This window comes from Amphiprion ocellaris, chromosome 20 (genome assembly GCF_022539595.1).
Source record: "Amphiprion ocellaris isolate individual 3 ecotype Okinawa chromosome 20, ASM2253959v1, whole genome shotgun sequence".
Lineage (NCBI taxonomy): Eukaryota > Metazoa > Chordata > Actinopteri > Pomacentridae > Amphiprion > Amphiprion ocellaris.
Window position 1 is genome coordinate 11,461,099 of NC_072785.1, and position 25,506 is coordinate 11,486,604.

At 39.7% G+C, this 25,506-nt stretch overlaps 1 protein-coding gene across 1 annotated transcript in view; it reads right to left on the reverse strand.

The window, feature by feature from the left end:
• Positions 1-473: 473 nt before the first annotated feature.
• Positions 474-25,506, reverse strand: part of LOC111573259 (uncharacterized protein C14orf132) — a 30,823-nt gene continuing 5,790 nt past the window's right edge. The window contains exon 2 of the mRNA XM_023277328.3: positions 474-2,724. Within this exon, the coding sequence (XP_023133096.1) occupies positions 2,488-2,724 (237 nt within the window). The 3' untranslated portion in view covers positions 474-2,487. The remainder of the gene's footprint in view (positions 2,725-25,506) is intronic.

The window sequence follows — 25,506 nt, forward strand, 5'->3', positions numbered from 1 at the left end:
TAAATGCATTAACTAAAGCACAGACACACAGTGTGAGTTTTTGGCTTTTAATGTAGACCCTCTACAGTTGTGTGTCACTTTCTGCACAGCTTTCCTGATTGTTCAGCAAAATGAGTATGACGACGGGGAGAAAGATGGAGCGATGCCGGAGCACACCAAGGAGGGAATCCAGGTGATTTGTAAACAACCCGGTGCTCGTGTCAAAATGACAGATGGAGCCATTTAAGCTTCGCATCAATCTCACCTGATGGTTCAGCAGCGACTGGTTACGTCTGGCCGTGGGTTGGCTGTGCACCGAGAGCAATGCCAGGTGACTCAGGTGGAGAAAACACGGAGCTAAAACACCTTCTCGCATCATCGACTGCTGTGTAAAGAGCCAAATGTTTGTACGTACCCACCAGGGATCCCAGTCAATATTTGTTCACTTAACACTTTAGTACCTGTGTGTCTCTTTAGTCGACAGAGAAAACCAATTTGCATTAATACAGAAATTTTAATAGTAGCATATATGTCTTTACAAAAGGAGCGTTGTGTATGTGGTTTACAACATCTCTAAATATTTCTACATCAACCATTTATTAAAAATAACAGGCCTTGAAAGTCCTCCTTTGAACAATGTAAAAGTACATTAATAATAACAGATTATGGTGTGTCTGAATTTCTCTTCACATGATACAATAGATACAGTAAGCCAGTTTTTTTTCAGTGTATGAACATTTGAACAGTTATGGTGTATACAAGACAGGTTTATATTTTTAGAGCATATTGATATTCTTCTCTAAATCCCAAGAGAAATATCAGTTCACTGAGCAAAGAGCTATCCATCTCTATTTCTCTCTAGCCCTCTGTCCAAAAATGGGAATCAGTCGCTTTATCACATAAATAAAAGAGCAGTTGACAGATGAAACACTTTGCTGACAGTTTGAAAAATAAAATTATCTTCTTCTATTTATTTTGTTTGTTTATTTCAAATGTTTTGCAACATATCAGGGGACATAAGATGATTTAAGTAAAGCAAAAAACCTCAATTTGCAGACTTAAAAGATAAAGATCAAAGCCTACCAGCTGCAGTATTGTGTATCTGCCGTGCACTGTAGAGTATGTTTCATGTTGAAAAGCATTGATTGCGTCTTTGGCTGTAGGTTAATGCTCAACTCTCCGGGTAAAGTTACTGTATCCCAATTAGGCCTAGTTGCCATGGAGACAGCAGCCTCCAGCATCCACAGAAACACAGAACTAATTAACTGAACAGTGAACATTTTAAAGGTACAGCTTGATAAGTGACAAAATCATCACTTCCCTACTCACATTAGCATACATTTATCACAAAGTTCACTAGAGATCTGGTCAGTGTGACGCTACTTTTGAACACATTTACTGTTTTTCCGATACATATCTGTAATATCAGGAAATTCCAGCTTCTGCTGCTGACTGTTTCAATGCTGAGAAATGACAAAAAAAGCAATTTACAGAATTTAATTACAGATTTAAAAAAGGACGATGAAATTAAGTGAATGAGGAAAGAAGGCTACGTGTGTTTGATTTAATTTGTGCTTCTAATTTTATTTCGTTAACATTTGCATTCTCTATTATAACTGAACAGACCATGAGAATATAAATTGATTTTCTAATAATTCCTGTTGGATATTACTGGAATCATTTGATGCTAAGATGAGATATCACTCCTTTAATTAAGTTTGCACTGCAGAAAGTATTTTAGGCAGATTATAAAAATCAGTATCCTGTTCCCTTTTTCCTATCAGTAGAACAGTTTAGAAAACCCACAATACACACTGATAATCAGTATCCATGCTATGTTTCATCTACATAAATGAGCCCTAATGTACTGGGCCTCAGGGCTGCCTAACATGAAAATAATCCCAGTACCTTCTAAATTTTTTACATTCACCAGCTCTGCTCAGCCGCATAATTAAGCAACGTTGCCCTAAATTGCTTCGCAGCTATCTGGTGGATGTTTCAGGTGGCCCAAGTTAACCCGAATCTTAAGCCCCATTTAATCTCCATTCTTCTTTCTACATTACACATGAGAGTGCTGTCTGAGCAGGAACATGGAAACAAACTTAAGCTAAAAAAAGAAAAAAAAAAGTTTTTTTCATTAATGGGTGAGCGCGCAGGTCTGTTGTTTCCATTTTTAACCGGAGAGTTGTTGTGCACATAAGCTTCTTCTACAACTTGCAGCATTCAAAAGTGCTTGTTGCCGACGAATGCAGGCAAATCCCAGTCTTTCCCTTTGATAAAGAAATACAGTAGTCTATATGTCACTGTCAGGCATCACATCTTTGACAGCCTCAGGGGTCCAAATTGATTTAAAAAAAAAAAAAAAAAAGCAAATGTGAGGGAGAGAAAGAAGGAGAGAGACATAGAGAGAGGATGTGTTTCTGTCTACAAAGTCTCATTCAGGGGTCCAGAGATCCAGAAACAGCAGGATGTGTGAGTGTGTGTGTTGTCTTTGCAAGCATGTGTTCATCAGAACGTGCAGGCGTAGACAACGCCCACCACCACAATGTTTCCAATAGTGGCGACGATGGCGATCCAGAGCCAGATGGCATCGCTGGACATGGACTGCTGCTCATCCTGCTGGCCGTGCACGGAGGCTGCTGAAGCGGCGGCGTGGACGCTCGCCGAGGAGTTGAAGAGCGAGTGCTCGCCGCTGTAGTCGTCATTTGGCGAGGAGTCCATGAAGGCTCCTGTCATTACTGGGATCTAGGAGGGAAGGATGATAAAGGTTAAAATTTACTTAGGTTTTAGCACTTGGAGACAGTATGTGTTTAAAAATTGAAAGTAGAGGAGAAAAGATGATACATCAAGTTGTCCTTATGGAAGTAGTTGCTATTGAAGACACTTATCATTGCCTATCTATCTTCCTGGGAAATTGGAGAAACTAGGCAAGGTTTGTATTTGCTGTGCAGATTATGGGTATCGTTTCTCATTCCAGTACTTTTAGTCTATATTTAGACAGATAAACAGCTTTTGCTGGTGTCTCTCCTGCCACCTCACCCAACTAGTCGAGGCAGATGGCCAAACCTCCCTGAGCTTGGTTCTGCTAGATGTTTTTTGTTTTGCCCCCCTTAAAGTTTTGTTGTTGTTGTTGTTGGTTCTTTCTCACTGTCACCAACTGCTTGCTCATAAGGAATCCAAAGGCAGCTTTGCATTGTTGGGTTCTCTGTTGTTGTTATGAATTGGCGCTCTATCAAAAAAAATGTATTTAACTGAATTATGTTTTTATGGATAGCAATATTGGTATTTCATCCATCACTTTGGTTCAGACTGAAACATCTCGGCTCCTTGAAAGACCGCTGTGAAAGCTTGTTCAGACATCTGTGGTGCCAATAATTCCCCCCTGATATTAATTGACTTTGTGGGATTCTTCTTCTGGTGCCTTGTGAAAATGTCTAATGTCTGGTGAAATGTCTGAACCACTATTGAAGTAATGACCATAAAATTGCCCTAAGGATGGATTGTTTTGATTTTGCTGATATATATTTCATTCAACAAGCCAAATCCTAACAGACACTCAAAGTTGTATAACTGTCAACCAAACTGCTACAGCGATTCTTGCCAGAGTCCATAAGCAGCAAATAATATCCAAAGGCTACATGCAGACAAAGAGTCTCCTGTCTGACGCTGGCACCTTAATGAATCTGGAGATCTCTGAAGCCGCTGAGTGGTTTCTTCAGCATTCTTTGGAACACAAGTTGCAGTTTGGCAGATGAGGGAACTCAGTAAAAATTTTATACTGTGAAAAACAATAGATGCCTTTATTAGAAATGCAAATTGTACTGGTGTCACAAATACAATCAACTTTAGTGCATATTAGCTAACATTATTTGTGTTACATGTATTTGTCTGAAAATTTCACCAAATCAGGCAGGCCTCTGTTGCCTAAAAAACACTGATGACATTCAAAACTGCTTTATAGACATACCTCACAGCCAAACACATCCTGGAGTTCTAAGGAACTGTGCAAACCTCTCATACTTCAAGTGATTACATTATGTTTCCCCACATGTCCTGATCAATTCATATGCACAACACATTATTTAAGCATTATCTTGTATAAGACAACACAAACATTTAAGCAGATGTTCATAAAACCTTTTTAAGGTAATTATGGAATTTATTTCTGATTTTGAACACCATCTTATTGTAGAAAGAGCAATATTTAGGTTTGTTTACAGAACACAATAGGGAAATCTGTGTCTGTCTCCTTCAAATGGCTGAAAGAGTGTCCCGCCCCCCTGATAGTATGTGATGCTTTAAATTATTGAAACCAGATAGCTGGCATTGGATGCTTTTGACTGGGAACCCAATTTCTAAAAATTTAAACTACTTAATACAGAAACAGAAAACAATGAGGTGAAGTTATTAGGAACAAAATGATTGACAAAGTCATGAAAAACTGTAATGACAGAATAAAGCACCTGTGAGATATGAAAAAGAATAGCTTTGGGGTCTGGATTTGTCACATGGTACTAAAACAAGTTTATAACACAATTTAATGATGAAATCATTCCACTTGAAACGCTGCTAGTTTGGTAAAATGATTGAGCAACATATGTTCATTCCTGGAGGCAGTTCATATCAACGCAGACCTGGAACGTACCTCTGAAGTATCTTGAGAAAAGATTTGATCATTTATGACCAGCTGTTACAGCCCTGGGCTGTTGCCCTCCTTCTCCCTATTGTCCAATTAACCTTTGTCAGGTTCTGCATGTAAACTGGCATGTGCAAACCTCTGTCCTGTACTGCTGTCTGCACTCTGATCCTGCTCAGCCTGTCGCTTCGACTGTTCCTGCAGCGTCCTGCCTGACTGGACTAGCACCCTGCTGCTGCTCTACATTTAAAAGCAACGCTGTGGTTCGGTGGCAGCAGCTTGACTGTGTCCCTTTGATTGAGATTCTTGAATGAAGAGTTTCTTGTCCATTTACCCTTGTTTTGTGATTTGTTTTGTGACTTAAGTACTAAAGCACATTTTGCTAACTTATTGTTGTAGTACATAATAAACAAAGGGCTTATGGGTGCTACTCCCATGTGTAGCTTTTCTTTGGGTAGTGAATGGTAAGTCAGAGCAGGGTTTAATTCAGATATATTTATTTTTTATTAAAGTAGTAGATTTTAGTCAGAAATCCTCTTTTAAGTAGCAGCCAATGTCCTCTATTCCTCCTTTTATGCTGATTTAAATTAACCCAAAAACCTAGTTTTCATTAAATACTTCCTACGTTGGTACAGTTGCATCAATCTTCTTGTCTTTTAACACCATCAGAAACATCAGTGTCATCTGTATTTTGTGTTTACTGCTAATGAACAAATGCCATCATGCTTATATGTTAGACTGACTAGAGAACATGGTACCATAGAAGCTAAACATCATCATGTTTAACTGGAGAGCGAGAATTCTTTGAGCAAATGTTTTTTTTGACGGCGCTGGTTTGCTAAAAGGCCTACAATCATTTTACCTCGATAAAAACGAATCACTTTACAGTCAGCACAGCGAGCAAAACCTCCTTACATTATCTTTCCTTCCCTGACAATCATAGCATGCTAGATTTGTCCCCACTAGTCACGCATTAACAAGTTTGAGTGCTATATTAAAAGAAATGAGAGGTAACTGCTCACGGCATCATTAATAAGTGGTTACAAGATTCCCCCACACACACATGCAGGGTCTGTCTCATACGGCACTGAGCAGGAAGTAGGCTACTGCTTGATTAACAAGGAATTAATATTTCAGGCTGTGGCATGTGAAAATGATTTGTTGCCTGGGAAAATCTGAGTGTTGGCTTTATGCAGGGTGTGTGTGTGTGTGTGTGTGTGTGTGTGTGTGTGTGTGTGTGTGTGTGTGTCTATAACAGGGTATGTGATTGAGAAACGTGCGACAGACCCATACCACAGTCAGACTGGAAAACAGACTGAAAATGTGGGGGGAAAAAAACAATGCTATAAATACCTCGCAGGGATGTCGAGCACTCCCATACACAGAAATTCTCTCTTGCTTGCTCATTTGCTCACCTTCACTCCCTCTCACACTCCCTCTCGCTCACCATCTCTCTCTTTCATGAACACACAGGCTAATGCAGAAAGACGTTAACATGCATACACACACACACACACACACACACACACACACGCACACACACACACACACACACACACACACACGCACACACGCACACACGCACACACACGCACACACACACACACTTCAGGACTTCCCTCACACAGGGGAATATGCTGTTTAGAAAGCATTCTGCTGCTCTCCATTCATTGGCCCCTGGTGGTGAATAATGACATGACACATCCTGTGGAGCGCCTGCTGTTCACATGAGCATGATGGGGGCAGACAGGCATGCATGAAGTCCAGCAAACCTGGGCTTCCCTGCCCCCCACTCTGCCACCGAAACTGCTGATTTCCTCCAACTATATCATCTCACATGTATCTCACACACAAAGATGTGAAAAAATACACTCAAATGTCAGCGCAAGGCCGACGGAAATCCCCTTCGCTGTCATTCTTGACCTACTCTTATTCAAAGATATGTAATTCACAGAACATAAGATAAAATAATGAAAAAGTGTTATCATTTAAAACAAATGCACTGTCAAAAAACTAAATAAACAGTAACATAGATAGATAGATAGATAGATAGATAGATAGATAGATAGATAGATAGATAGATAGATAGATAGATGAGAAGACAATACCATAAAGTTATATGACCAACATTACTAAGTGACAATACGTATGAAAAAATCATAGATGTTTCCGATCCAATCCTCTGAACCTCAAAGCTCCACTAGTGGATTGAAAACTGTCATTTTTTTAATGCCAAAATGAAACAATTCATGAGCGACACACACTGTAAAAACAAACAAACAAAAAGAATAGTGAGATTTTCAACTTTCAAGCAGTTCTGAAATCAGTCAGTATCTGTGATTTGTGTTCAGTATCCCCAGATATGTAACTCTCACAGCCATGAAATTGGGTGAGGGCACATACAAGACTGTTTACAACAGATCCAATGGTTGAATTGCTCCAGTAGAGGTCACATTTTTAATTATTGGCCTCTGAAACAAAACAAAAATAAGCTGCAACATTTTTGAACAAGAGTGGCATTGGGGCTCTACAAAGTTCCTGTAAGTGCAACTACGTTGATGTTTTCATATTTCTTACTAAAAGATATCATGTTTAGCAAAGTAGAAGCCTTTGTGCATGATGAAAAGTGGTGGTTGGATTCACAACTGATGCAAAGGAGCAGACTGTGAGGAGGATGTTTATGCATCGAAGTTAGCTCAGCTTTATTGCTTAACTGGTCTCAGTCAGATAACTGTTGGTTCCAGAAGTACATGTTTTCTCACCAACCCAGCTCCAACTACAATGAAGAGGGGAAGACAATACAAACTTGACAGTAAGACACTACAATGGCTTTTAAAAAAAATGTTTCTGCAAATAAATGATATCTAAATCCACTGTGGAATGACAACTCTTTTGCATTGTTTTCTTTTGTTGCCTTTAATGCAGCACCGATCTCCCCTTTTACTTGTCTTGTTGTTGTAGCATTTGCTGTGATGTGTTTCAGTAAACATCACATTTACTGGGATGTGTTGATGTACAATACATTCTCTGTTCATTGTTTATTTCAAATATTGTATTACGGAACGTTTGGTAAACCCTCATATTTTATGTGAAGCCAAAATGGAAGTACCTCGTAACTTTGCACAGATAATAACAATACAGACCCTTCTGCACACCAGTTTTTGTGGTCCAGCAGATAAGTCCATATCACCATTTTCATATATTAAAACAGCAAAAAAAAAGTGAAGCCTTGGTTTGCCATACCTGTCACACATCAAATTCTACTGATGTTACAGGCCTTAAAAGTTGGTAAAATGTTGACCAAAGACTGTATTTTTAGTAGGAACTATGGATACATCCATGTACACACTCACAGGAACTTTTTGAGGCCACAATATCACCCTTGGTTGAAAATGCTGTACTTTTTCCCATTTTCAAGAGCCAGTAATTAAAGATTTGGTCTAGGTAGAGCTATCCGATCATTTGGATGTGCTGAGTATAATTTTGTCTGCATCCTCACCAAATTTCAAGGCATGGGATTTATGTTTCCGGGGATATACTCTTAAAATGGATTCCGAGGTAAGACATTTTTTGAGAGTAAAAATACAAAAATTCCCAGGTGTGAAATTTTTAAAAATCATCCAAAATATTTTATAGAATTTAATTCTGGGTCCCAAATAACATTGAAGTAAACTGAACAAAAGCTTTGATGGTGCAGCAACATGTTTCCTGCATCCTGTCTGAACTGACTTGTCCCTTTACAGGAGCACCTCTGACCTCCAATAAACATGTAGCTCATTTGATATATATATTTTTTAAAATCACAGCACTTTCTGATCTCTAGCCAATGCTGAAAACCTTATCTTGCATTCACAGCTGTGTCTTGGCTAACCTAACGTTCAGTCAAACGATAACTGAAGCTTTCAACCTTTTCTGCATTCTTTATATTAATATTTTATTTATAAGTAAGTCATTGTCCACAAGAATGAGCCATTTGCATAAATGGGGAAGTGTACCGAATATAATGAAGTGGATACTGAGAGTGTGTGCAACAGTATTCTAGTAGTACGGCTTAATCTAAATATTTAATTGCCCAGGTTTACTATTTTTGGCAGAGATGTTGTATGACAATGTATATAGGCGTTGGGATATCATCATTTTTCATGGGACTGCTTCTCTTTCTGTTCATCCAAGCCCACAATTCTCAAGTGGATCATGCATATGAGGTGAGAGTAGTGAGCGGTTAAGCACTAATGGAACAGAGGGAAACAGGGACACCCAGAAGTGGCATCTGAACACGCAAGGAGGGTCCTCCCTTAAGAATTACTACCAGGAAACAGTTGCCTGTTGACGTACATGGATGAGTAACCTCGGTAATAAAGTTATGCTACCAACCAAATTTTCCTGGAAACTGTCAACATTCAGCATAACAATAAACTGCTGACTAAATCTACATCCAAACTGCTGAATCTCACTAAATGTGATACAGTTCAGCCTCCTGAATATTTACAGTGTAATCCCATGGCCAAAGTGAAAGCGGTCTCATTTTCCATTTAATTTTTTTTGAAGATTACAAAGACAGAATAAAAAGAAGGGATAGAGAAAGTGACAAAAGACAGTGGTGAAATGAAAATGAAAGCAATTGCGAGTGAGTGAGAGAAAGAGAGAGAGAGGTCTGTGGATTATTCAAAGCAACCAGGATATTGTATTTGCAAAGACATGAAGACATGCAGGCACTGAATTTTTCAAGTGTAATTTTCTGTCCTTGGAGTGGCATAAAATTACAGTTAACTCCACTCAACTGCACGTGCTTGAAGAAGTCTCCGCTAAACTAACTGCATGGCTAGATGTCAGTATAAGAGTGTGGGTAAGAGACAAATACAGACACACAACAAAACAAGCTTTTTAAAAAAAAACTGAAAGAACCAATCCTTCAATATGCTTTGATTTTGAATGAAATAATGAGTGAAATCTACAAGTTTAAAGTTAAAACAGGAATAGTTGGGAAATAACTTCACACTCCAACAGCAGAGAAATCTCCTGACTTGCACATTCAACACCCTCTTGGCTCTGAGTGATGGCTACACCTGTGCAATACTCCACACAGCAAAAAACCCCAATCTACAGCAGACGGTACAGTGAAAATGTACACTTCCACCTGCTTTGCTCTCTCAGCTTTGATTTATTCGTCCCAGCTGTTCCTAGAGCTGTGCCATCCTACATGGATGATCACAGTAATTGTGAAATAGGATGGACCGTAATTGCCTCCTGTGGGATGTCGCCACCAGTAAGTGCTAAAGTAAAATGGTTTTTGGCACAAGCAAGAAAAACCCAAATAAAAGTCCCTGGATTGTTGTGAAACTGAAACATGAACCTAACTCCAGACTCACTTCAGCATGACTGTTGGAGCAAAATCAGACAGAACAAGTGGGGTTTTCTGCACTGATTGATAATGAGGCTAGTTTAAAATCAATGTCGATTCGTGTGTCCTTGTGAAACTTCAAGGTGTACTCCAGAGAACAAACAGGCACAGTGGTGGACTCCTGCGGTGCAAACAATGGACTTTGTGCTTGAAACTGCACGCACAACGAATGCAAATCCACAGTTGTTGATTTTCCCAGCTGCTACACCCACCTCTGCTCCTGCTGAGCCCTGCTTGGATGTGACATTTTCACAGCCTGCTTTGGACAACTGTCATCTGTCTTCATAGTCTTTCAGTCGTTTATTTTGAAATCATGATTTAGACATGGCTTGCAACGCTCCCTCTGGTAAAAATCTTTCTATTTTATTTGAACATGTCCATATGGTGTCTTTTATATGCTGGAAGACACTTAATGAACCAAATATTCAGTTACTGCCATGGATGAGCATTTTAATCTTAAAACTGCAGCCTCAAAAACATAGATTTAGACTTTCAGGGTTGCAAACATAACAAACCTAAGGAACCAATCGTGTCAACCTATGGGTTAAGGCTTTCTATATCTGGATTCTTCTTCAGAATTGGTTTCCAGTTCAAACATGCATGGCTGGTTGAGCTGCTGTCAGTGAGAATGGGAGGCAGGGACTTCATAAATCTGCACATTCTGAAGGAAGCAGTGTTGTAGAGTGACATCTAAGCCATTTTAAAGCAAGAAGCATGAATAAACTTCTAAATGTGTAACTCGGATACACAGAGATGAGCTTGTAAGGGTTAAAGTGACAAAGGGATTTTAAACATGGCACTGTAGAACAGCAGAACTCCTAATATGAAGAGCTGTTTTTACTGCAAACTGCATGAATTTCAATGATGTTTTTTGCTTCCAGGGTTGATGTGGTTCTGTACTAAACCCACAGCTCCTGTAACAAATCTTACCAAACCACAGATTTTTTTTGAAGGAAGTTTTTTTAGACAGTAACAACAAGTACTCACAGCACTACTTCACAGAGCAGTGTTAAATTGTCAGGACTGTCCGGACTCAGTTTTATCACAGATTGAGAAAACACAAGTGAAAACTGCTGCATTGCTTAGAAAAACACCTCAGGTTTGTGCTACATTATTACAAAACTATCTTACTTGTTTAAGATTATACTGTACTTTCTAAAATATATATATGTTACGAAAGAAATGCAAAATAGAAAAGGTGCAGAGACGTGTGCAAATATGTAGATTGGATAGAGGAAGGTAGATGTCAATCCCACACAGTCCTGAGAAGATGAGGCAGCTGATGTGAAACCACCGGTGTGGGTGTATTTTAATAATTACACCGCCTTCTCAGTTATTTCAATTATAACACAAGCTTGAGTGTCAAATAAAGTGCTTCTCTCTGACATTCACATGGAATTTAAGTGCTGTCTGTGGCAGTCAGAAGCCATCCGCTTATATTATTACACACACACACCACTCTTTAAAATGCTCTTACGGGGTCCAATCAGGGCTTTTGTCGTCCAAGCGAGAGCTGGGGAAATTGTGGATCTCCCAGCAGCGGCTAGCGAGAACGTAATTGCACACAGATGTGACTTGTTCTGAGGGCTCACTGGCATCTTGGTGCCTCAATCACCACTCTGCTGCCACAGGTGTGAAGCACAACGCAAGTCACATGAAGCAGTCAGATATGGAAATCGCTGCTCTCAGTGAATCTGAGCGGAAATAAGGAGTCCATTGAGAGAATTCACCCACTTTAATACATGAACATTAAATCTTAAACACTAAATGCAAATGTGATTGTCACAGTAACAATGCTATGCTTCATTGCAGCAGAAAGCAGTATATATGCCATGTTCACCAGTTTTAAAAAAGACCAAATTTGATGCTCTTTACTTTAAAATGTAGCTTTTTCGAGAGCAAAAGTCACAGATTTTTCACCTGCGCATCACAAATTTGTGCCATCTTCAGCTTCACAGTGGGAGAATAAGAGATTAAATCAGTTTTCTCATTGGTTTTGGTAACTTTAGCGCACAATACATGCAATTCATGACACCATAATTCAGGAAAGTGAATAAACTGCCCTTGAGATAAATCTCAGCATCTCATGTGCAGCAGCTGGAACAGAAAAGTAGCCATTCTATTCTATAGCGTCGCTGCCACCTAGAAAAAACAACAGATTTGGCCTCTTCCATAGGAGACGGTCGCATATTGAACTAGTCACGCCATAAATCTTCAGGGTTTTAAGGAGGCTTGTTCACCAGCACAGTGGGGTTGAAACCTCTACTTTCAAGCTCGGTCAGATTTACAGCTCTGCTTTCATTGATTTTCCCTGTCTCAGCAGCCCAGAAGCATTTTTAATAAATCTTATAACTCCATAGAACAAGTGTAGCCCAAGTGATCCTCGCTTGACGCCCTGTTCAATCTGTCAGCTCAATGGAAATTCAGCTGGACAGAAGAAAGTTTATTATAGTTCTTTGAAATGAATGATCAATGTATTACCTTCAAGTTTTTTTTTTCTTGGTGTTATATCTGACCTCAACATATTAGATTTTTTTTCCCCACCACTCATAGCAGTAAGAAATAGAAACAAAGAATAAAGGCTTGGAAAATAAGAAACATTTCTATGGTATGTGCAGGAGATAATGCATAATCACATCTGGGATAATTCTTCACTACCAGTATCTCACACTTTTAATTAGTAGTTGCACGATTGCCTAAAATGAGAGATGAAACTAAATCCATCATCTTATGAAACATTCAAATCCACCACAAACAGAGAGTGATTTCTTATTCCAGCCAGATGAGACTGAGAAGCAGAGCCAGATGATCACACGAGAAAAGGAATGTAAGTTATAAGGAAGAGTGAAAGAGAAACAAAGAGACTATGTGCGTCCAAATGTCTGTTTACACACCCGGGAATGTCTAAGTGCTTTATTGTCTCAACTCCTGACATGTTTGAGTGTATATCTAAGTCTGTCATGCTTTCACCTCGTGCTGAAAAACCACTTGAGCCACACAGGAATAAAAAGAAAAATCCTAAAACTTCACAATTACAGCTGTCAGCACCATCTAAAACACAACACAGACTGAGGACGAGGGATAAAAGAAGCGGGGTAGTTAAAAGACAAGCCAGGATTTCATTTTTTATATCTCGAAAAGCAGGTCTTAAAGAATTGATGAGCTCAGATCGCAGACTATAGTCTTGTCTATTCGATTCTCTTTTATTGTTTAGAAAATTATCATGCTGAACACATCTTTTGCCATCATATTTACTATTTGAACTGGATCATAAACTTTGTTTTACACATAAAGTGGCCAAAAAGTTTCATAAAATATATTTTTTCACATTTCTTCTCCTAAATCATAATCATTCTCTTCAACAACTTCTGTCTAAACCCAACCGCACACATACGAGAGTTTTAAAAGAGGTAAAATGCAGAACAGTGACTTTAAGCACTATTTCAGCACATCACAGAGTTATATCTACAACAGTTATTTGTGTGATTTAATGTCAGGTTGTGGACTTACTACATTTACATAAATTACAACAATATCAGATATATGACCTAACTTTTAGCGGCTTTACTTGTAAAAGAAACTTTGGAGTATAACTCATCTCGGAGGTCGATTAATCTGGAAAATGCTGCCAAAATACTTGCACTAAAATACACTGCTGTTGTATTTTGGAATGCGGTGAATCTGAATAACCAGTCACATCTTCATTTCGAGATACTTTTCAAGATTTACAGAAAAATGCTTTTTCCCCAAAGCCATGGAGTCATATATTATTCATCGCAGCAGATATTTTAAATATGCATGAGCTGGATTATGTGCAGCATGTGTTTTATGGTACAGTTTACACCAAAGAACACGTCATGCTATAGCAACAGAGATTTCTTGCTGTGCAATATCGCACCATTTCAAAACCTCCATGCAGAGCTTGCTCATGTATTTTACATTGGGAGCCGTTTCAATTAAAACGCACACAGTGTAGTCACATGTCACTTCGTTCCCATTAAGGCGTCTGATGATTACGATGAGCCCCAGTAACAGACTTTTGAACCACCTGCCCCGTGTACACATGCAAACAATCGTGCAGGCAAACAGACTTTTTTTTTCATGGAAGGCATTCCTCATAGGAGGAGAAGTCACTCAAATAAGGTTGTTGAGTAGACCTGTGCTTTTATGTTGTAAAATGTCAGACTTTCTGTTGAAATCCACTCCTTGTTGGAGGGCGGAGCCAGTGGTTATCAGTTAGATTTGGCTCACCTGTGCTGACCATCCTTCACACTATATGAGCATGAAACAGTCGGTCTGTTTCTGTTTGTCTACCCTGACTTCCACCTCTGTTGTTTTCTCTTGTCCAGACATATACATCCATCCATCCATTATCTATACACCGCTTAATCCTCATTAGGGTTGTGGGGGGGACTGGAGTCTATCCCAGCTGACTTGGGGCGAAGGCAGGGGACAGTCGCCAGTCTGTTGCAGGCCTAGATATACAGACAAACAATCACACTCGCATTCACACCTACGGTAATTTAGAATCACCAATTAACCTCAGCATGTTTTTGGACTGTGGGAGGAAGTACCCCGAGAAAACCCACGCATGCACAAGGAGAACATACAAACTCCATGCAGTAAAATCCTAGGAAGGCTGGGACGCGAACCGGGGGTCTTCTCACTGCAAGGTGAAAGATATTCAGAAACACTGTTTGTACTGTTGGCATGTAGAACTAGAAGAGTTTTTGGCATGATTTTGTGCAACGGTGGACAAAATAGCGCTGCTGCTAACCTTGCTAACAGATTTTCTTTTTGACATGTTAAACAAATCTACAGTTACTCATTCACTACTTTGAGCAACAGAGGTGTCAAAGTCTGTACACAAATGTGATTCCCTTCTTGTTGGTAGCATACTAGAGCCAATAATAGGCTAGTTTCAGGCTTCTGATTGGCCAACATGGCTTTAGAATATGAGTTATATTGCCAGCTGTTGGTTTGGCATGATCTTGTCAGTGCTTCAGATGCACTTTTGCATTATAATGGGATTTTTTTTCTGAGAATAAAGGAGAAAAACCCTTTTAAAATATACCTCAGTACATGTGGGCAAGGCGTTATTTAGCACCTACTTTGACTTAAAACTCATGAGTGGTCACAGTTCTTAGTTGTACCTTCAGCTAAAGTGTAAAAGCTCAGTGACAAATAAAGAAGAGCGCTGCTGAGCTTGCTACAAAGGAGTAAACGACGATGCAAAAAGACAGCCGGGGTTATAAAATCAAACTGATGCTTGAGTGCATCCTTAACTCACTTCACTTGTATGTTCATTCTGCTAACTGTCACAGCCACAGTTTAAGGCTGTGGGCTGTGGTAGTGCTTCCTCCTTCGGCCTTGCTCTCTCTCTCTCCTAGGTGTGTTCGTGGTGAAGCTGGCAGCAGGTGTGCTGCATTGTAATCAGCAGATGAGCTGCAGGTGGAGCTGAGTGACTGGTCTCTGAGCGTCTCTATAAAAGCAGATGGCACCTGTCATTCAAAGCTGGACCGTTGTCTAATCTCCAGTTAGTGCTGGGAGTAGAACTGTCTTTGCCACCAGCCTAGAACTGCCAGTAATTCTGTTTTCTGTGTTTAGAAAGCTGATTCCTGCCTGCTGAGTTGCCTGGGTTCCTTCATCTGCTGGTTTCCATCCAACCACAGATTCTGCCTTCTTCTTTGGAGGATCTCCACCTGTCGCCAGCTTAACCTGGGAACATAAACGTACACCTGGAAAGAAGATTTTCTCTGGAAACATCTGCCACAACTGGGTTCTACTGACACCAACTTTCCAAGCACATGGTGAACACCGGGAGAGAGAGTTCTAGATGAAGTCAAACCAAAAGGACTGTTCTCAGCTCATCAGCTAAGTCTCCAAGCCCTAGTATCACCCGACTCTTTGTATTGTTAATACGTTGATTTAAATAGTCAGCGTTCCGTATTTAACTTAATGTATTTTATGCTTTGCATAGGATAGCTTTAGTCTGGGGTTTCACCTCATAATTACTGGCAGTCTAGGCTGGGTTAGTTTTGTATTTTCAGTTGTTTCCCTACCTTGGTGTTACCATACGTGGGTTAACCTTAGTTTCAGTTTCCATGTTCATGTAGCTATTCCTCTGTACCTCTAGATGGTTTTTGTTTTTTTTTTTTAGTTCTAGTAGTAGTTTAGTTCTTCTTTGTCTAAGATTCTAGTTCCGGTTCTTGTATAGAGTTTCTTTTTGTGAATAAAAGCATTTTTAAAATGTTCACGCTGGTGTTGTTTCATTTCCTGCTCCTGAGCCTTTTGAACCTGCCGTAACTCTAAAAATGAACCAAAGCACTTCTCCAGAGAAGAACTCTAACAGGCAAGAGACTGGAGAGCTGCACACTCATAATTCTGGTGCAGTATTTTGGTATAAAATTCTATGGACAGGGGTTTCTTCTTTGCAGGAGAAGAAAAAAAATTAACTCTGTGAATAAATGTTCTCAGATAATTTTGTTCATCTAAGATTTCATGCTGCCCATGGCTACATCTTGAAACACTTATTTCTAGAATATTTTTCTTAAATTATGAATAAATAAATCTTTGCTTTGCATAGGGGAAAATGAGGACAAAGTTGATGGAAGCAAATCTACTGCAGCAGAGATCAATGAATATGAAATTAAATTACCTCTTATCTAATTATGTATTGTTAAACCAAGAAATGTGCTTATATCTTCATATGACTTCATATTTAATTACATGTATTGTTTCATCATCTTCATCATAAAATTTTACGAGGTAAAGTTGAAGTGTTCTGTGTGTGTAGAGAAAGCTGTCTGAGTAAGGAGAAAAAAAAAATCACCATGCGCTGGGTGTATCTCTTGCTGGCGTCAGCCACCTCTACGGCTCCATCCATGCCTGCTCATTCACTGTGCAATAGAGAAATTTCAGGCGTAGAGATGGAAGCCCTTAATTGAATCTCCACCCATGTAAGGCTTGGTTGGAGGTGAGGTGCAGCAGGGGTGGCCCTGCTTTGCCCACACCCTTATATACAGAGCAAGCAGAAGGACCCCGATTTACTTATATATACTTTAAGTGCGACGCAGACGGCGATAATATGAGCAAGAAACATCTCTGCCACTATCTAAAAGATGACGAGCAGCTTTTCCTTTAGGGCTCCTCAGTCTCGGTGATTCATGGTGCAACTCCGTCTTGCCCGTGTGTATACATTCTTTGCCATTTGTGAATTATCATTAGCAGAGACGATGGTCCTGACAAATAGTGGCGTCCTGCAAATTGTTCCAATGATCGTCCACTGTGGAAATGAAAATCTCTCATTTTATCTAAACTCATCGACTGGCTTGATTTTGCTATTAAACTGGGACACTTGCTTTCTAATTTGGGATCAGCATTAATATTGGTCCACACAAATGAAAAGATCTGTTCAACTCCCATCTGTGTTGTACACACACACACACACACACACACACACACACACACACCACATTTTGCACAGCATCAAAAGCAAGTTCCACCACAGAGATGCGTTTCCTGCTTGGGGGGACTAATCCAGTGTTACACTTAAAGAAGCAAAGGGTGAATTTATCTAACAGTGCTTTATAATGCTAATACTGTCATGTGCTGTGCAGACTATTTTGAGAATCTCATTGATATGCACTTCCCCTGGTTTAGTCCTGACAAAGGCAAAAGCCAGTGTTTGAAGGTTCCAATTACAATGAAGAAATCTTGGTACAAACCTGAAAAATTGGCACTTTTTCTTATGTTTCAAAGGGAATAGTAGCAACAATAGTGACAAAATGGCAGCAAAACATTACAAGTCACCTTGAATTCGGCACTCCTCACTTTCACCTCGTGAGTTCTCACGCTTCAGATTCCTACGAGGCTGAGAAGCGATCTGCTCACACCTCCTCGCCCAACAGCCTCCGGGTCGTGGTTCAGGCCTGGATGTCAGAACTCTCTGTGGCATCTGGCGTCTCTTTTACAGTGGCTCTCACTGCTCTGACCTTGTTACTGCTGGTCTCACATCTTCTCCCTCCTGGCTCCCCAAGGCTTCAATGACTTCAGAACTTTTCATCTTATGTAGGCTGAGAAGTCATCTCCTTAAGGAGAATACCACCTCTTGTCACTTTCTACTTTCTGAATCCTATTTTTCCCATATATTGCTGTATTTACCAGACAGTGGACCATATAGAGATCCTACAGTTGCCTCTTGCGTCCTCCTATGGAAAGCATGTAATGTGATTACAGTGTTACAGCGGCAATAAATCACTCTGTAACAGCTTCTGATATATCTTCATCAACCTCTTATTTTTTTACTGTATAATTTGCATTAACATATCTGTGCTGCTCTGTCTGTAATGTCCTGTCTTATTAATTTCTGCATTCCAAGACTACGGTGATCTATTTTCCTCCCATACCATGACATATTTATATTTACATGTACAATTATAAATATTTATAACCACAGCAACTTCCATTGCTAGGTCTCACTGTAAAATAACTCCACTGGGAAATGAGACTGAAAGGCAACAGGAGTTATTCATGAACGACAGCCAGAGAGCAGGAATTTCTCTCCTTTGCACATACATGATACAAGTAAGTCAACATGCACACATGACTTCTGGCACATATACTGTGTTTGAATACAAATATAATGCTTGCTTTTCTGCTCAGTCCATCATAATTGAATTGTCGGTTTAACAAGTTTCTAAAACACTGATTCACCTCCGCTAACTTCTCCTTACTGTGAACCACCAGAATATATTTACGGTAACTCTGCTATTAAAGTTTTCCCATCACTTTTCCGATCAGCCAAACTCTGCAGTTTTAATTGTTGTGCACAAACTCGGTGTCAAACCCTGCAGCCCTCCGTTTCTGCAGACCCCTGTGATCCAACACGCTTCCTGTCAAATATAAATTGCATGTTTAAGTTCCTGTCATCTCCATATTGTTTTTTTAGAAACTCAATTTCATAGAATAGTGCCCTTACAATTATTTTTCCCTTCATCTGTTCCTCACTTGTGTAATAGCTCGCCTGCTGCTGTCACAAAGTGTAAATCTCATAGAGGAACATGATTAATTATCTCTCTCCTGTTGAGTCTAAGAAGTCACGGAAAAGCTGTATTGCACTTCCATACTAATCCTAAGCAGGTTTTTAGCATGTAAAAGAGACATAAGTCAACTCAAAAAGCAGGACGCATACTAAAAAGCGCTTCATTTTCTCACAAGACAATGGAGACATGAAACTGAAGAAAGGTCTCGGAAAGCAACCAGAAAAGTGATGAATCTTTTGTGGAACATTTCTTTGTTGCCAATTTGCAGTTTGATATCTGTCAGTGAACAAATTACATCTGATCCAATTAGTATGCAACAAAAAGCACTCCTTGAATACTAAGTGCAAAAACACTGTGCTAATCAACCCGGTACACCCGGCACACCCGGCCTGTTTGGTGCACTTCCAACAAACATTTACAGAATCAGTTTCTTTCAGTTTGCCTGGTGAGACCACAGTGATTCTCTCTTGTAGACCAAACAACACGACCGAGATCATATGAAAAGATGTGTCCACGCCTGGTTCTAAAGAAACTCTCCCTCTGAATATGATGTATTTGGATGTAATACACTCCTAGCATGAACAAAGTTGATTTTTACTGAAGGCTAGTTTCAAATGATCCTCTGATTGCACATATTTTATTTTAGGGTAGATACATCGCAAGTTATTATAATTTAGAGGTCTACAAGCTCATTTTCTCAGGTCCACCTATACAATCTAGTGCAATCCAATACAATTTCTCTGCCCTTAAGTTGACTCATAATGTGTTTTTGTTGTTATTGTTGTTTTGTTGGTTGGACAGTTTGATAATTGTTATAATTCAATCACACATTGGTGCACTCAGGTTATAGGGGTGTTGTTATGTACTGGAATGCGTTATGAGATGTTTTCTGATATTCTACCTCTTCACACAAAACAACCATTAACTATAATCTCAATAACAAACAGGTACGATAATTAGATTTACACATTTCTGGCAATGTCAACAAAAACTGATCATTATCAACTTTAAGGTAGAATTAATGGCAGCACTATCATATTGAATTGCAATAATTTGTAGAGGCATAACTTTGCATTAATTACATTCTGTTTCTAATTAGCATGTGATTTACTAGTCTTGCACAGCCAGTCACAAAACAAACAAACATGAGGTGCAGTCAGACCATTCTCTAGCACTAATACTGTGCTGGAGAATGCAATTCTCTTGGGCAGCACTAAGAATGTAACATTGATGTCCCTGCAAAAGAATATCGCTGGGACTTAACGTGGTGGAACATTTGCATGTAGGGAGGCAAGGACTGTCATTAATTCGGCTAATTTATTTAAAGAATGAAACACGGCTGTCTGATTGCACCATATAAATATTTGTCAAAATTTGCCATTTTCAGTGTCTATGTTGTTAGCTTGGTACTAGATGTTTGTATTGGAATCGGTTTATTGCTTCCTTTTGTATATTCTTTAGTACCACTTACTGGTGGCAGCAGTTTAGCAGCACTAAAAAGTAAGTGAGCTAATGGGAACAGGAAGTACTGCTCAGGAAGTGTGTTTCTACGTGATGTGATCAAAGTCAGAACCACAGAGCATCAATTGTTTTAATTCTGTGCCTTAAAGTCCACAAACCAGCTTCATCTGTAAGTCATCAGTTATTTACATTTATATTAGTGTGCTTCTTTTACTGTCATGGATCGATACAGTACTTTTGATGATGGTTAGTTTGGACAAATAGAAGCATCATTACTTGGTGGTTAAAGTACAGATCCATATGTAAATGATACTGACTTTTGTATTGTCATATTATAGGTTCCTTGGCATAGCTTTAAACACCTGTTCACATGAGTTTATGTCAGTAATCTTTCTCTAGTGATATACTTGAGATATTATGTCGAACTCTCAAAGGTACTTGTTTTTATTTTGTGCTTATTTGCAGTTTTACAAAGAAATAAATATTTTACTAATTAAATCCTGCAAATCACAACAAACCATTATTTGGAGAATGCAATGCAGGAGAACATAATGTTAAGCTAACTGCTGTATAGGTAAAAAATCTGTTACAGCTTTTAGTGAGGACAGCATAATGTTTCTCATAGCAGATCAGATGTCATTGCAAAAGTTAAGGAGAATGATATGTGAAATATGTGGTAGGAATGGGCTGTTTGTGCCCGCAGTCTCGAGACTAGTAATTTATTTACAGCCTCTATGAAATAAACGGTTTGAGTTTCAGTGATCTCTAAAATGCTGCACTTTAAGAGCTTTAGGCTATGTAGTGGATTTGATGTGTGTACTTCTTCATACTGCATGTAAATATTGAACTCAATATAAATAATTTACCACAACCTCGATTGCTTGCAAAATTTACTGTTTTGACTGAAATCATGAAGAGCAATGTTTCTTCAGTGCGTAAATTGCTGGCAGCATAACAACACAACTGCTGTAAAATTAAATTGGTATACCCATGCCTGCACTGATGTACACTGGCTGCTGCAGCACAGTCTATATCACTGCAGGTTGGCATAAGCATTTATGAATGGCTGCTGTATGTATTTTCCCTGTGGGAGGAGGGGGTGGATGGTATTATGAATTTGACACGCGTGTGCCATGTTGGCCTAGTTACAGTAAATGTTTCCAGATACTGTAGCAGTTGAGCAGTGCTTCCTCTTTCTGCATGCCCCTCAGTCTTGAATTAACATGATTCCTACAGTATGTGTTTGTGTAAATGTGTTCAGTATTGTTAGTTCATGGGCAGTGTGACGAAACAAATGTAGACAGAATCCAAATTCTATGTAAATTATCCCATTGCGAATAAAGAAATTCATCTGATTGCACACATTTACACACGAAAACGTGCTTGTAAAAGCCTTCAAGGCCTTTTGTCTGTCAGTCACTGCTATAAATGGATAGATTTGTGTGTTTTTCCCACTCTGAGGTGGATATATATATATATATCACAGGGAGCAATGAGGTAGGCGTCAGGACACAGAATCATGTTTGCGTCGAGGGCAAATCATATAAAGCGACAAGACTCGGGTGCAGAATTAATCAATTATAGCATGTTCAGTCTTTGATTTGTAATTGCAGCAATAAACAATATAATTGCCTCTAAATGATGCAAGTGTCTGAACAGTTTTGTTACACGTGGGTGATTAAGTCCCACACAGCATCAACCCTGCAGGGGCTTACAGCTGTAAAACCCAAATACATACGTGATGCACATAATGAACGGCAGACTCTTGTGCTGCACCTCAGCACTGGACCAAAACACCTGAAATCATGATAAAAAGTTCATGAGGTAATACGATAAAGATCCATCACTTAGACTGGTGCAAGCACCTCAGGAGTGAGAGTCAACACTCTAGCTGTAGCTGTGGATTGATTCACAACTCCTTGCAGATGTCATAAAAAATTCAGCATTTAAAAAAAGAAGAAAAAAAATCAAAGTCCGTGTACTTCTCCACCACTCATGCATACCAGCAGGCATTCCAAATGATCTCCATATGTAATACAACTGACTCTACTGTAAGTGCCTGATTCATCACCGGGGCATTAAAGTTGCATGCACCCGAAATGAGAAGGTCACAGTCAGATTTGCTTTATATAAAACATCATCAGAGCTGTAAAGGCAAAAAAACAGCCGCTATTCATGAATTTAATGGTGTAAAATATCAAGCAGATGGTTGCAGTCAATGGCAGGAACACATTGTAGTTCAGCACAGAGCAGGGATGTAATTTACCCTTTGAGAAGAACAGCAGTGGGGAAATTGAAACTAGTCCATTTATAGGCTAAATTATCAGATAAATGTGGCAGGAATGAACTGTGAGAATGGCAGAGCTCCAATAGGAAAGATATTATATAATCTCTTATGATGCTGTATTGAAATAGTTGGCAGATTGTTCTTGAGCTGCTAAGACTGTCACCAAAACCCTGAATGTTGCCTTGAAAGCTCATTTAAAGACAGTTTTCTTCCAGGCCGACATTATTCCTTGGGCAACGAAAGTGCATTATGTGCAATACAGCCTCACCTCCTTTTGCAGACTGAACAAGAGGTGAGTGAGTTGGGGGATAAAAAAAGAGAGAGAAAAAGGGCCTGTCTGTACATTGTGTCACTAGCTTCAGGGCAGTTTTCTTTGAACAAACCCAAGGTCACAGTCAAAGAGTACGGCCCAGTGAAACACATCAAATCAAAAAGCAGGTTTTTGTTGTTGGTGTCATTACAGAGGCATTGTTTGAAGTCAGTAGGGTTTGCAAAAGGTGAAAAACTGGCAGCAATTGTGGAAAATCTGCAGATAACTTTCTTTTCTGTCCACAAACAGAGAACAAATCATTCTTTTTTTGTAATCACTGGAGATCATGTACTGAAACTGTGCCCAGGGATGAAAACAATTTAACTCCTAGGAAACTGGAAAAGCTGCGTCTGAGTCTTGCTATACTCGTATAGTGCTTAGCATGCTAATGATTCCAAAAATGCATAATAAGCCCAATAAATTACAGCAGCCGTGGTAATGTTTAACTACAATCATAATTCATCTCCGCTTCCTCGATGATAGTGTGTAATCAGTTGTTGCCATTCATCATTTCGCCGGCCGTCACCAAAGCAGAACAACCACCCACTGTTTAACTCTCCATAAATTCTATCCCAAAAAAGAACTGCTCATGAGACAAATGCAGATGCTTCAGTGGCTGGAATGTCAGCTTGGAGCTCGTTTTTGATTACCAGGCTGAGGCAACACTCCTCAAAGTGTTACTCCCAAATCATAGCTCAATTTTATTCTAAAACATATCAATAGACGGGATGAAGCTGCTTTGAAATTAATCTCTAGGATGTGCGGAGAATAGATTATTTATGTCGGAATACATAATTCATCGCTGCAGAATATCAGAGGCACCGTTATATAGGAAGCATCATGCAGTTACTGGGTTAGGTCTATCAGGAGAAGATGTTATTACTTCATACTTGGCTGTCACACTTCATCAAGTCTCCCTTTCATTCTCCCCAGGACTTCTTTCAATATTCACTCATTTCAGGTGCAAAACAGCTGGGAGATATGTGCGTATACATTCGAAAACATGCTGTGGAATAAGATGGCACAGAGACACGGGGAAATTATGTGCTGTAATGTAGCAGCTGAGTCACCTACTTCCATCAATCTCTGGGTTTTTCCTGTCAGTTGCTTACAGTTCATTAAGCCCCGCCTACCCCTTAGTAACTGTTGCTACACCTGCCAATTATCTGGTCTTGGTTGGCTCATGTGCAGCTGAGGCAGAATTCCAAGTCAATTCTGAAACAATAAGTCTTTCATCAGCTGTGGTTAGGTGGCTTTTTGAGCTAATGCTCCATGAGTTAACGGTTGGCTGAAAACACCCACAGTCTGACTTAATGTGCACCAGACATCATGCTAAAAGACTTAGCCTGAAGCCGTATGACCCGTAAGACAATATGATGGCAACAGTTCATGATCCATGCAGGATGCAGAACTCCAGTAACAGCACTGCCTCTGGATTAAAGCATAAAGCTGAACAGGAAGAATGATGAGGGCAAATGTAAGATTAAACTTTTATTTCACCCTGACTGGTTGCTTACCACTCAAACTTGCTGGCATACATTTACACAGTCAAGACAGAGATTACATTTAAGCTTAATGCTCAAATGTGTCAAGAGAAAAGGCTTTGAGAATAAGATCTAACCAGTGCATTTGGTACCACAGATAACAGGTTTGACTGCTTGACGTGTCAGCTTCCCCAAATCCAAAGTCCAGTGAAGACAAGGCCAGGTCCAATAACATTCCAGCACACCATGCTAGGTTTCCCACAGTGGTGAAATACTACACCACTACTACACCCTCTTAACCCCAAAACCTGCTGGCAGAATCCATCCATCCATCATCTATACACCGCTGAATCCTCATTAGGGTCGCTGGGGGGGCTGGAGTCTATCCCAGCTGACTTAGGGTGAAGGCAGGGGACACCCTAGACATGTCACCAGTCCATCAGATAACATAGAAACAAACAAGCACACTCACACACACTCCTACGGACAATTTAGAATTCCCACTTAACCTCAGCATGTTTTTGGACTGTGGGAGGAAGCTGGAGAACCCGGAGAGAACACACACATGCACAGGGAGAACATGCAAACTCCACACAGAAAGATCCCAGGCCCAGGCCTGGACAGGAGCTATCTTTTAGCTGCAAGGCGACAGTGCTAACCACCGCTGCTGACAGCATGCTATCCTTAAATTAAAAAAACAAACAAAAAACTGACTACTTCTAGCTGTAGTCATGCTGTTTCCATAGAGGTGCAGGACTTTATATTATTGTGAAAATTAGTCAGTAAAAATGTGACAGAAGCAAAAAAACACAGAGAAACTGCTTCAAGTTCAGAGGGTTAATGTACCTTACAACCCATTACAGTAATGTAGTTGAAATGCCCCATTTGCTTAAAAGTACTGTTG